The sequence below is a fragment of the Stegostoma tigrinum genome, chromosome 25 (assembly GCF_030684315.1).
Source record: "Stegostoma tigrinum isolate sSteTig4 chromosome 25, sSteTig4.hap1, whole genome shotgun sequence".
Taxonomy (NCBI): domain Eukaryota; kingdom Metazoa; phylum Chordata; class Chondrichthyes; order Orectolobiformes; family Stegostomatidae; genus Stegostoma; species Stegostoma tigrinum.
Genome location: NC_081378.1, coordinates 53,554,635 through 53,569,094, shown reverse-complemented (window position 1 = coordinate 53,569,094; position 14,460 = coordinate 53,554,635). Strand labels below are relative to the sequence as shown.

Sequence of the window (14,460 nt, the reverse complement as noted above, 5' to 3'; positions counted from 1 at the left end):
AATATACATCCTTCCCTGCCAAAACATAAAACATTCAGCTTGAATGTCTGTATCAGAAGCTGTAACCTGCACTAAGAGCTGAACGTGTACTACTGAATACATCACAACACTACAGATCATTAGGAATTAAAAGATAAATTGAAAAGGTTTTCAGTCAAGGACACTATCTGGGAAAATTGTGTCCAGATAGCTTATATACACAGCTCTGTTCATAACAACATCACCTTTACCTGTTGTTTTCAAAATTATTTATATCAGTTTAGGTAGTGAATAAGTCAGGAGTTCTTTAATTTAAGGAATATTAAAGTAATTCATAGCAATTATCACAAAATCACAGATTTAATTCAAACAGATTAGAGTAAACAAATGAGGTCCTCAAATGTCAATTTTTTCAAATGTTTACATTGGTCATACATGCTGTCAACTAATTTAACTCAACTATTCTAACAATATGTAAACCCCTTAAGATTCCCTCAACAACTTGCACCTTTAACATCCTAATACAACCCAAAACACATAGTCACAAAGATCTATACAGCACAGAAAAAGGTCCTTCAGATTTTTAAGGCTGTGTCTAAGTCACTACCTAACAGTCCTAATCCATTTTCTAGCACTTCGCCCATAGCCTTGCATGTCTTAGCATTGAAAATACACATCTAAATACTTCTTAAATGTTATCAGGGTTTCAGCTTCTAACACTCTCTCAGACAGTGTGTTCCAGATTCCCACCTCCTGGTGAAAAAGTCTTTCCTCACATCTCCTCTAAGGGGAGGTGATGGCCCAATGGTATTATCACTGGACTGTTAATCCAGAGAAACAGGTAGTATTTCTTGGGACCAGGGATTGAATCCTGACAGATATAGTAATTGAATTCAATAGAAATATGGCATTAAGAGTCTAATGATTACCACAAAACCATTTTCAGTTGCTGGAAAAGCCCATCACATTTACTAATGCCCTGATCTGGCCTTCACGTGACTCCAAACCCACAGCAGTCGTTGCTTCTTAACTGCCCAATGGACAATAAGTGCTGACCTAGCCAGTAATGTTCTCATCCTATGAATTAATTTTAAAAAATCCTCCTGCCCCAGCCTAAATCTATGCCTCCGGTCATTGATCCTTCCACCAAGGGAAAATGTTTCTTTCTTTCTATCTTTGCCCTTCATAATTTTATACATCTCAATCATGTGCCCTCTCAATCTCCTCTGCTCTAATACAAACAATGAAAACAGTCTGTCCAATCTCTCTTCATAACTGAAACTCTCAGTCCAGGCAACATCCTGGTAAATCTCTCTGCACCCTCTCCAGTGCTATCACATCCCTCCTATAACATGGATTCCAGAAATGCACACGATTCTGTCGTGGTGGCCTAACCAAATTTTACACAGTTCCTCCATAACCTCCCTGCTTTTATGAGCTGAAGCACAGAATTTAAAGGCAAGTATCCCCGTGGAGTTAGTAGCCAGGGAATGGGTTTTAGAGCAGGGACAAAATACTCAGTCTTGCCAATATCTGAGAACATTTCTGCTCATCCAGTACGACATTTCAGACAATTTAGCATAGAATGTGGTGAGGTAGATCTGGATGTTAACAGCGTACTTGTAAAGACTAACACTGTACTTTTAGCTCGCACAGGAGAGAATTTGCTCTGTTCTCGCTGACTGTCTGCAACAGCAACTTACCTGGTACAACTCCCCTGTCTTTTCCCAGCAGACCTGCTTCGATTTCAAATAATGATCCAATTTCCTTTTTGAAAGCCAAGATTGAAACTGCCTCCACCATGCTCCTAGGCAGCACATTCAGTGACTCATTACATTAAAAAGTTCATCTTCGTGTTGCCAATGCTTCCTTGCCCTTAAATCCGTGCCGTCTGGTTCTCAATCCACCAATAAAGGGAACAATTTCTCCTTTGCAGGCCAAGCAGCAATAGAGGAGCAGGAAGGCCGACATTTCAGGCCTAGGTCTAAGCCCAAAAAGTCAGCCTTCCTGCTCATCTGATGCTATTTGGTCTGCTGCGTTCTTCCAGCTGCATACCTTGTTATCTCAGATTCTCCAGCATCTGCAGTTCCTACTATCTCTGAAACAGTTTCTCCTAGCCCCTTCATAATTTTGAACACCAAATCTCCACTCAGCCTTCTCTTCTGCACAAAGGACAGTGCCAACTTTGCCAATCTACCTACAATCATCATCCCTGGAATCATCCTTGTGATCTTCCTGACAACTTCACCACATTTTTCAAAAAGTAATCGATGCATCCAGTTGATGCCAAACCAGTGTTTAATAGAGGTTTTATACATCTTCCTTGCTTTTATACTCATTGTAAATATAATAATAAACACCAGGATGTCGAATGCTTATTAATCACACTCTCAATCTGTCCTGAGAACTTTAAAGATTTGTACATATATACCCCAGATCCATCTACTCTGCATTCTCTTTAAAACTGAACGCTTTGTAACGTATCACCTCTCCAAATTCTTCTTATCAAAATGAATCACTTCACATTTCTCTGCATTAAATTTAACCTACTTGTCTTCCCCTTCCTACCAGTTTATATTTTTAAAGTTTACATTATCCCAATCACAGTTCAAAATGCTTCCAAATTTTGCGAAGTCTCTACCTTATGAAATTGTGCCATGCGCACTAAGATCTAGATTATTAATATGCATCAGGGAGAGCAAGGTCATAACACCAACCCCTGGAGAACTCTATTATGAATCTTCCTCCAGGCTACACAACTTTCTATTTACTGTCATTCAGCCAATTTTGTGCCCAAGTTGTCCCTTTTACTAGATGAGCTGAATGTCTGTACACAAGTCTGTTGAGCTGCACTCTGTCAAATGCCTTCTATCCCCATCAAAATCCATGTACACCACATCGACAATATTAGCCTCACCAACACACGCCGTTACCTCATCAAAAGACTCATGCAAGTTAATTAAACACAATTATCCTTTAAAATCCCCGCTGGCTCTCTTTAATTAACTGAACATTAATTTTGTTCTGAATTATAATTTTTATGTCTCATTATCATGCAAAATACATTACCACCTTAAATACAATCAGCTTATCAAAAGGGTCCTCCCCATGTTTAAACCAGTCAAGTTTCTGAACTTCTGCCTCTTTCACTACCTGAACTGAAAACATCATTTACAGTATGGGTCAATGGATGTGGGGGAAGTGAGCTGGTAAGTGATTAGTAGGTTAGTGAGAATAGGTTAACAGGAATAGGACACCAGAAAGTGGGACCCATGGGCAACATAAGCTCAAGGAAGACATAAGGTGAAGTAGGATGAAAACTAGAGATCGATGTAAACGTACAGTAGGCAAAGAGGAGCACTAAAGCTAGTATGAGCAGCCAAGATCATGGAAAAGAAGGATATGGCAGAGCAGCCATTTAATTACCTCAATCTTCACAGCACCACGAGCTCCTCATACTTCTTGGAAGTGAGGGTGGAGGAGAGAGCAGGGGAATTCAACAAGATGTTTTGCAATAGATGAAGGAAGCCAAGAGTTATTTTTGTATTCCAAAATGACCACGCTCCAACTCTGCTTCTTCCTATCATGCTCCCATACTCTTCAGTTCTTTTCAACCTAATGAATGAATCAAGCTTCTCCTTACATGTATTTGCTTCAACCACTCCCTAGCTTCATTATTGAGGTGAACCTTCTCCATGAACCACTGCAGATTGTATGGTGATCCTGCCTTTAGTAGGACTAGTGAATTGATATAATTGAGAAGTGGTTTAGAGTCAAGTACATTGTAGATCTGGAATCATGTTGAGGCCAGACTATGAACAGAATCATACATTTGTATGATTTAGTTTCAAAATACAGTCACTGTTATGGAGAAAAGATACTGCAAAATAACTGTAAACAATAAACTAAAACACTACCTTTGCATTCTCTTTCCTCTGAATTCCTTCATATGTTGCTCCTTCTTCAAGTTGAGTTATTCGAGGTGCTTTCCCTTCAGCAATTAGCTGCACAGCTTCTACCTGAAACGAAAAGGGTACTGGGACTTGATCCAAAGTTCCTGGAATCTTCAGGTGCAACATTACCAGCATCCTGGGTTATATTACACAGCAATCATAGTTAAAGTGATGGACAAGAGATTCTTACACTCAAGTTTCCATTCAGGAGTGAATTCATATTTGAACTCAGCCACACACATCAATAAGTTAGATGAGAGGCATGGATAGAGTTGATAGCCAGAGACTTTTCCCCAGGGCAGGATTGACTGCCATGAGGGGTCATAGTTTTAAGGTGTTAGGAGGAAGGTATAGAGGAGACGTCAGAGGGAGGTTCTTCACCCAGAGAGTTGTGAGTGCATGGAATAGTTGACCAGTGGTAGTCGTGGAAGCGGTGTCACTAGTGACATTTAAGCGACTGCTGGACATGCACATGGACAGCAGTGAATTGAGGGGAATGTAGGTTAGGTTATTTTATTTTTGGATTAGGATTATTCCACAGCACAACATCGTGGGCCGAAGGGCCTGCACTGTGCTGTACTTTTCTATGTCCTCTATGTTCTATGTCCTCTATGTTCTATGTCCTCTATGTTCTATGTCCTCTATGTTCTATGTTCTATCATTAAGTTAGCAGAGACTTTGCATCAAAATCTATTTCATTTCAACACTCAAGAACTGTCAAGTACAATACATGCAATTCTTCATATAGGAAGCTGTCATGGCTCAGGTATTTTCTTTGGTGGCATTTAACTCCAAAATCTAAACACCCTGGATGTCAAAAAGCATCCAAGGTAGGTCAAGGCAATAAAAAGGAGTCTCATCAGATACTGAGTATTCAATACTGCAAAGGGTTAAGGAAGTACAAAAGTGGAATTAAAAAGGAAATTAAGAAAGCAAAGTGAGGATGTGTATTAGCAACCAAAATCAAGTAAAACCCAAAGCAGTTTCACGAACACATAAAATGCATTGTCTAATCCTTTCTTAGTGCAGATGTGGTACCCAAGGACAATGCAGTTCCATCATTGTTTAAAAAGGAGGAAAGGGCTAACTAATCTTACTAGAGGGAAAATTTCTGGAAAATGTTTGAAGCGTAGTACAACTTGTCATTTAGTAAAATAGATATTAACCAAAGATAGGTTGGCTTTGTTAAAAGAAGGTTTTATCTCAATAACTTGATTTGTTTTGGCAGGTAACAAGGGGAAGTGAATAAGAACGCTTAATGTAATCTATCTGGATTTTGGCAAGGCTTATTGAGAAGATATCACACGGCAGACTGGCCATAAAAGACTTGTAGAATCCATGGAAATGCATCAAGTGAAATGAAATTTGAATCAGTGGTGACAGCAAGGGGTAATGAGTGATTTTGTGACAGTAAGGTTGTTTCCAGCAGAATTCTGCAGGGCTGAATGCTGAGTCAATTGTTATTTCTGGTATATAATAATAATTTAAATTTAAATGTAGAGGACATGAGAGAGAGGTAATAGGATATCTTTACAGAAGAAATGATAATTGGTAATAAGCCAATGACTGCAGGAAGGTATCAATGGACTGGTTAAATGGGCAGAAACATGAGACAGTGAGATTCAATTCCAAGAAGTGAGAGATTACTTAGGCTGGACAAACAAGGCGTTATATTATGAGACAACACAGTGTGGAGCCGGAGGAACACAGCAGGTCAGGCAGCATTAGAGAAGCAGGAAAATTGACATTTCAGGCTGGGACCCTTCTTCAGCCCCTCTGATTCTGGCTATTGCGTACATGAAGGAGGCATTTGTATGAGAGAAGGTGCAAAGGAGATTTACAGCGGCACTGTTAAAACAGAATTTTAGCACCTGGGAAAGAATGGAAGCTGAGGATTCTGCAAAAAATTCTGCACTTTCTGGCTCCCCAACACTGCTCACCACCAGGGATGTGATAAAATCTTTAAAATTTTCTTCACTAGTGTGCCTAAGTGCAGCTCCAACAACTCTTGGAGTTCAATAATATCCAACATAAACCAGCTTAGCTGTTTGGCACCCCTTCTGCCACATTAAACATTCAAACCCTCCAACAAGTTAGACAGGTGAAATATACACTGAAGTAATGTAACATTATCCATTTTCATAAGAAAATCAGAAATACAGAATATCCAATAGTGAGGGGTTAGGAAGTGTTGAATTTCAAAAGGGACTTGGGCATCCTCGTTTGTATAAACATATGAATTAGAAGCAACAGCAGGCCACTAGACACCTCGAGTTTGTTCCATTGATCAATAAAGGGTTGAATCAAGAAGCTTCAATAATAATAAATGTCACTGAAAGTTAACATTCAGGCTAGCATTTGAAAAGGTAAATGATACGCTGGCCTTTATTGCTAGAGGACCATCTTACTGTAATTATATACAATCTTTGCCTGACTTGGTGTCTAGAACCAGGAGGCACAGTCATAGAATATGGAGCAGACTATTTAGAATTGAGATGGGAAAGAGTTTCTTCATTCAGAAAGTGGTGAATCTTTGGAATTCTCTACTCAAGGACCACAGAGGCTCAGTCATTGAGTATGTATAATATTAAGATCAATAGATTGAGACTAATTAAAATATCAAGATACAGGGATATTGGGTGAAAATGGTATGGAAGAAGATGATCAGCTCAGATCACGCTGAATGCAGGACAGCTTCAAGAGCTGCATGGCCTACTTCTGATTTCAATTCATATGTACACACACTTTCAGCTTGGTAGGCAGATGTAATCAACATTGTTCCCAGATAAATATCTGAAGGCTGCAATATGGCAATTCTGTAATGTGTCTTGTCAGTTGGAGAGTGTGCTGCCAAGATAACTTTTCCATTGCTGACAGGTTCTGGTCGCATACCTTGGGCTCAACAGGACTTTCCTGAAGCAGGCTGGTACGTTGCTTCTTTTTTTTTGGGACTTATATGGTCAAAGTTGTTGCACTTACTGGAGAACATATCAAGCTGCATTGCAAGGCCACCTCTGAACCTGTAATTAGTGCACAGGCACAAGCCCACCTTGCATCTGTGAGTACCAAGATATACTGCAGCAATTCACCAAGCTTCCAAGACAGCAACTTCCAAACCCACGTTATTGATCACCAAGATCAGCAAGACAAATGATAACTCCAGCAACTGCAAGTTCACTTGTAAGTCACATAACATCCTGACTTGGAATTTTATCATTGTTCATTCATGTCACTGGTTCAATATCCTTGAACTTCCTCCCCATCAGCACTGTGTATGTATCTACAACACATGGACTGCAGAGGTTCAAGTGGCAGATCTTGGGCAATTAAAATTGCAAAATATATATTGGTCTAGGCAGTGAGGCTCAGATTTGGAGAAGGAATTTTGAAAACGCTCTTACCATTGCAACGATTCCTTCAGGGTACAGGAAACGATTGTACAATGAGTCAACAGTGTCATTCGGATCAATATCACATTGCCTCTGCAGAAGAATGGGGCCAGTATCCAGACCTTCATCCGCCCAGAAGATGGAGAAACCTCCGATCTTATCTCCATGAATAAGAGTCCTGCACACAAACAATGGTTACAGGTTTGTTTATACAATCTCTGCGGCTTAACTACCCCATCTCGGGGAACTGAGGCAGGGCTTCTTCAGGGTGACAAGTTGGCACAGTGGTTAGCACTGCTGCCTCACGGTGCCAGGGACCTGAGATTGATTTCAGCCTTGGGCGATTGTGTGCAGTTTGCATGTTATCCCTGTGTCTGTGTGGGTTTCGGCCAGGTGGTTTAGTTTTCTCCAACAGTCCAAAGATGTGGGTTGGCCACGCTAAAAATTGTCACCGACGGCCCAGGGATGTGCAGGTTAGGTCGGTTAACCACAGTAAAAACACCATGTGGGGTTATGGAGATGGGGTGGGACTGGTTTTCATAGGGGGAGTGTTCATTTGAACATCAACTAGCCACAAAACGACATGACCCACTATCACTCGTATCCTTACATACAGATGAGGAAGTACACCACTTTGATTGGAACAACACATCCATCCTAGGACAAGCCAAACAGAGACACGCACGAGAATTCCTAGAAGTATGGCATTCCAACCGGAACTCCATCAACAAACACATTGATTTGGAGCCAATCTACCATCCCCTGAGAAAAAGAACAGGAAATGACATCACCAACCCAAGGAAACCTAACCAGACAAATAGAAAGCAGGACATAACACCAGCGCTTCGTCAGAGGCTCACTGATGATGTTACCTAGAATGGTGATGAAACATCTGAAAACTAACCTTCCAGCTCAGTGAGCAAACTCACATCCAGAACAGTCACCCAAGGTTAAAATCGAACCTGGGTCAGGTGCTGTGAAGCGGCAGTGCTAACCACTATGCTACTGCGTCATCGTTTCTGTACTTCACAAAGCATAGGCCTCCCTTGCACTAGGCAACACCTTCTGATGTAAATTCCCTCCCCTATTCACCGCCTCCTGCCTTTGAATGATGGGTCTAACGATCCTGCCCCCTAACCTCAACACCTCCCTCCCAGCCCGCAGACACTTCCAGTCTGTACCGTTCACCTCAACATTAGCAAGAAAATTAACACCCACATGTCCCACCATCCATCCAATTGAAAGCCTGGAGTGTCTGTTCCTGCCCATGTCAGGTGCCAATCCCAAGCTGCTGCCTCCAGTTGTCAGGCTTCTTTCATAACAACTGACCAAGTTGTCACGATATCAGCTAGCACACTGGAGGCACCCAAACAATTTTGTAATTAAGCCCTGGAGTGAAAACCAATAGCACATCCACATTCCAGAATTTTTTGTCATCTGCAGGCTCCCTCTCATCCTTACTTTCTCGCAATTAGGCCAGATAACGAATGTTTTCCAAGCTGTAACCTATAGCTACCAAGCAAAATTTGAAGATCAGAAACTAAAACTTCATTCTTTTTGTTTAAACAATGACTGGCATCCTGCGCTGCAGTTACGTGTTCGTTCATGATTAACCACACAGAAACACACAGTTAAGACTGAAATATCTGCTACGTATTTTTGAAATGTTTTGGAATAAGAAGTCAAAAAAGGTCCAATGAGATAGATACAAACAAGACTCAATTCTTTCTGAACATCTAGGTAGACAGAAAGTGAAGGAGATATCCATTCTAAATTCAGCATGTCACTGACTGTGTCACTGTGTTCCATTCAGTAATCATTTAAAGCTAATAATTAGTTGTTGCCTCCAAAATCCCGACCTATCCTTCCTGCAACACATGGTGTGATTCTCTCCAATCAGATATTCATCCCATTACAACATTTAAATGGTTCTTCCCAAAGTCACAAATGACACCTTACATGAATGACAAAGTCATGATTCCATGAGGGAATCACTATGTCTAGCTGTTGTTTAGGTCATCTATGGAACAGCTGTCCTAGTTTTGATACTGACCCCCATACATTAGAAAGGAGTACTCTGCAGGTTTGACAGAGCTGGGTGCCATCTCTTGTTTTAGTATCTCGGACAGATGGGGGTAGTCTGTGTAATTTTATTTCTTTTGCAGTAATTTAGACCAAATGAATGACTTTCCAGGCCATTTCAGAGAGCAGTTAAAAGTTAACCATGCTGCTGTGGATCTGTAGTCACACGTAGGTCAGGTCGGGAGATTTTTTTCCCTAAAGGAACCAGATGGGTTTTTTTTAAACCACAAACTACGATCATTTCTGAAAATAACCTTCTATTCGAGGTTTATGGATTGCCTGAATTCTATTAATTAATTAAATTTAAATTCCGCTAGTTGCCCCGATTCAAACCCAACTCCCCAAAAAAATTAGCCTCTGACTCTCGATTACTAGTTGAGTAATATTATCACTAAGTCTGTGAAGACATTGACCTTGTCATCATGCCAGAATACCCTCCATTGTTGCAATGCACATCCACTAGGCTCAACACAATCAGAACAGGTCTAACAGCACTAGCTTAGCAATAACCCATTCAATGACAGCTTTTGTGCTCCCAAGATGCTGTTTGGCCTGCTGTGTTCATCCAGCTTCACACTTTGTTATAACCCATTCAATGACACTCAGTTTGGGTTCCACGAGGGGTGTTCAGCTCCTGACCTCATTATAGCCTTAGTTCAAGCATGGACAAAAGATGTACACTCCAGAGGTGAGGTGCAAAAGGTTGGCCTTGACATTAAGGTAGCATTTGACCACGTGTGATATTGAGGAGCCCAGGCAAAACTGGAGTCATGGTAGTCAGAGGGAAAACTCTCCACTGGTTTGAGTTATACCTGGCAGAAAGCAAGATGGTTGTGGTTGTCAGAGATCAGTCATTTCAGCTCCAGGACATCTCTGAAGAAGTTCTTCAGGACGTTGTCCCAGGCCCAACCATCTTCAGCTGTTTCATTACTGGTCTTTTCTCTATCATAAGGTCAGAGGTCAGGATGTTCAATGATGATCGCACAATGTTTAGCACCATTTACGACACTTCACATCACTGAAGCAGGGCTGAAAAGTGGCAAGTAACATTCACGGCAAACAAATGTCAGGCAATGACCATCTCCAACAAGACAGAATCTAACCATGATCCCTTGACATTTAATGACATCACCATCACTGAATCCCCCACTATCTTGACGGCTATCATTGGCTACAAACTGAGCTGGACCAGCCATATAAATACAGTGGCTACAAGAGCAAGTCAGAGGCTATGAATCATGCAGCGAGTAACTCATATCCTGATTTTCCAAAGCTGTCCACCATCTACAAGGCACAAGTCAGGACTGTGCTGTCTGAACAACTGCAACTCCAATAACATTCAAGAAGCTCAATGCCATCCTGTCAAAGCAGTCCACTTGAATGACACCCACCTAATCGACTTCAACATTCAATCTCTCACCCATTGGTAACTAGGATGGGCAACAGTGGTGACTTTGCACAATGCCAACATTCAAAGAATAAACATAAAAGGAAACATTAGCAATTTGAGTGTGGAGTTGAGGGATGCAAACTTGAAGAACCAACCACTTGTGACAGGAATGCAACAAGCTTCATCAGCAGTAACAATCCAAATCAAATGAACAATTTATCAAAAAAATTGCATTTTAGATTCTCCAAGAATTCAGCAATAATCATGGATTAAACAATCCAGTCAAAATGGGAAAGATTTACCAGCAGAGGACGCAACTGGATTTATCATTAGAAACTGCATAAGAGTTGCAGCACATTCCGATGGAAGTGGGCACACTCACCAGTCTGATCAAGTTTGGGCAACACCATTTATGTGCGATTACATAGCCTCAAACAGGACATTTCATGATGAGGTGGCCTCTAGGGTGGCCTGCAGCAAAACCTCAAAGCAAATTCAAGCCTCTGCCATACAATTAAAATTTTCTTCAGGATCCTGGCCATTGTAGTTGCTTGCAGCATGCAGGCTCAAGATAGCAAAAGAGTCCTTCTGGGCTTAAAACTGAGTAAGCTAACTCACAGGTTGGTATCCTGGAGAGTTCATACCTTGGAAAGTCCACCTGTGTAAGAAAAAAAAATCTGAAACAAATTACTGGAAAATCTCACTGTTTTCAGTGATCCAGTGACTTTTCTTCAGAACTTTGGCGGCGGGGGGAGTTGGGTTGCTGAGAAGGGGGCAGATGCAGGGGGTCGGTCACTGGATCTGAGGCTTTGGCTCTGGTTTCTCTCCATGGTTGCTGCCGGACCTACTGAGAAGTCAACTTACATCTGGTTTGAAATAGTTAAACTGTTTAGCAACATCAAAACCATAACCAATTAAAATAAACATCTGGTTAAATGGTTGGACTGCTCTAATGGAGGTCAATATCAGTGTGGTGGCATCATTCATCACAGAACCAGTTTTCAGCAAAATTCCGTCTGGACCCCAGCCCTCAAGTTTGAACAAGGCTAGGCTGAGAACTTATACCCGGGAACCTTTACAGATTAAAATTACAACATTGATTCCAGTCTCATGAAAAGCAACTGGTCACTTACCAATGATTGTAGTAAAAGGCTCGGGCCCAAATGAGTTGTGAGAGATGCACCTAGATTGGCTCAATATTTTTCAGTTAGAAAATGGCTGCTTGAGTGAAGTCTTAATTAAATACCCATAAGTGTTCCCGGAAGGTCTAGGGACAATCAGAGGAGCCAAGGTCATCTTGTATGTTGACCAGGAAGCAATTCCATAACTCTGCAAGGCACACCCAGTACTATTTGCCCTAAGGACATAACTAGAGACAGAAAACAGTGGGCTTAACAATGAAGAAACAGCCTACAGTCTTGGTAGACACCAAGCTGTCGTGGTTCTTATTTGGTTATAGAGCCACCCTACTTGCAAATACAGTAGAGTTGCTAATGGGTAAAAGACTCCAACCAAGTGAAGTCTGATCTTCCCAGGCCTGGCAGGAAGTGGACTGGTTTGAAATGGCATCAAGAACATCAATGCTGGACTCAAGACTCCTCTGAGCGAGAGTGACTGTTTGATACAGGGGATGAATTTGGTGTAATAATCGTAGAAATGGCTTCACATGGGTAAGCAGCACATTCAGCAAGACCAATGATATATAAAGTTCGGCTAGGTGCGACAGTCCCAAACAAGCACATGGACCTATGAAAGTTGCAAATTCACAAATGGTGCAGGAGCAAAATGTACCCTGCCCTTGGAACAGTTGGAAAGGCTGCTAAAACCCATGGGTTCAACTTTCCATCAAGTGGTGACGAGTCCTCCGAATCAGAGGTCGGATAGACATAGCCGAATCAATGCCTTTGATGCCGAGAAGGAACTGAAATTCTACTGATGCCTTCCTGGCGCTAGAGGTGTGGTCCCATGTATTACCCATTATCTATATCAAATGCCGAATCAGAGGAACCTGACCCAGTGCTAAAATGGCCCAAGAGGCTCTCCAAAAACTAGGGCTGGCCTAAGTCATGGATTCAGAGAGGGAGGGATACAGTGATTGTAATGTGGTCAGCCAGCTGGACAACATAGAATATGATTTCCCTGATTAGAGTTGTTAATCGGACTGACAGATTTTAAAAAAAGCAGTGTCAGAGGTTCTGTTTGCTCTGACAGCCTACTCTGAAGAGGGAGTTCTAAAATCAAAGACTGCTCATGTGTAAATAAAGGATGACTTGGTGGTAGGATACTCACCTCTGCAGAGTTGTTTCAGTGCAAGGAAGAATACACTGATAATCAAGTTGAATGGTAATATCACCTATTAAAATTAATATTTTGATTGATTAACCTAAATAGTTAATGATTTCCTTTTGTCTTGATATCCAGAATAAATACATTTTCATTGGACCGCGTAATAAACTCTCAAACACAACTCACTTTTCAAAAACAAGTAACAAAACTGGCTGCCATCTAATCTCTAATTCGGATTTGGAACTATATCCACTTTTGATCCCAATGCACGTACACTCCCACAATTCAAAATAAAACAAACTCTCCGCAAGGATTATATTTTTAAAAGATTACTAGCCTGAATAATAAAGGATAAAATTTGATTTCTCACACTGTCACATGTAAGATATTCCAGACAAGGCTTCAGTTTGGATGGCAATCAGGTTGGAACCAAGTCTTTGGATAGTTGACACAGTTCAACTTTTCAATTGTTTACAAAGTAATCAAAATTCTATCTCTGACTGAAATGCAATAACTTGGTTCAGTCTATTTTCCAATTACATCAAAGTGATTGTCCCTTTTATTTCTCAGCTCCACACAGATAGCTTCACTGGATGATCTCCCAAGATTATTCTCTAAGTATATCAGTGATGTTTCCCTGAATCAAAAACATCACTCCCTGTCATGTCTTGTCTCCTTTTCTATTCTTCCTTTAATATATACACCTCTGAACACTGAGCTGCCAGTCTTTAGCCATATTTCTGTAGTAGCCATGATATCCCAGTCCCATGTTCCCATTCATGCCCCGAGTTCATCCGTTTTACATGTCAGGCCTCTTGTATTGAAGTAAGTGCAGTTTCATTCATCAGTCTTCCCTAGTTTCTGCCATGCTCTTGTCTGCTTTGTCTATTTAACTTGTTTTCTTTAACTTCCAAACCATCCTCGATCTTCTCTCTTTTCTTACTACTGCTTAGAATCTCTCCCACACTCCCTCCATACTATTTTAAAGCCTCCCGAGTAATACATGCAAATCTCCTCACTTTGAGAATACTGTGTTCAAGTCTGGTCTCCCTGCTATAGGAAGAATGTTGTGAAACTTGAAAGGGTTCAGAAATGATTTACAAGGATGTTGCCAGGGTTGACGGTTTGAACAACAGGGAGAGGTTGAATAGGCTGGGGCAATTTTCCCTGGAACATCGGAAGCTGAGGGTCACCTTCTAGAGGTTTATAACATCATGAGGGGCATGATAGAGTGAATAGACAAGATCTTTTCCCTGGGGTGGGGATCCAAAACTAGAGGGAATAGGTTTAAGGTGACAAGGGAAAGATTTGAAAGGAGAAAATTTTTCACACAGAGGGCGGTGCACATATGGAATGAGCTGCCATAATTACAACATTTAAA

The 14,460-nt window shown here is 41.1% G+C and overlaps 1 protein-coding gene across 5 annotated transcripts in view; it reads right to left on the bottom strand.

Moving 5' to 3' along the window:
- Nucleotides 1-14,460, bottom strand: part of LOC125463442 (mitochondrial 10-formyltetrahydrofolate dehydrogenase-like) — a 116,743-nt gene that overhangs the window by 78,951 nt on the left and 23,332 nt on the right. For all 5 annotated transcript variants that reach the window (XM_059654759.1, XM_059654760.1, XM_059654758.1 and 2 more), the window contains 2 exons: nt 7,334-7,499; nt 3,897-3,998 (listed from right to left, as the gene is read on the bottom strand). In XM_059654759.1, the coding sequence (XP_059510742.1) occupies nt 3,897-3,998; nt 7,334-7,499 (268 nt within the window). The remainder of the gene's footprint in view (nt 1-3,896; nt 3,999-7,333; nt 7,500-14,460) is intronic.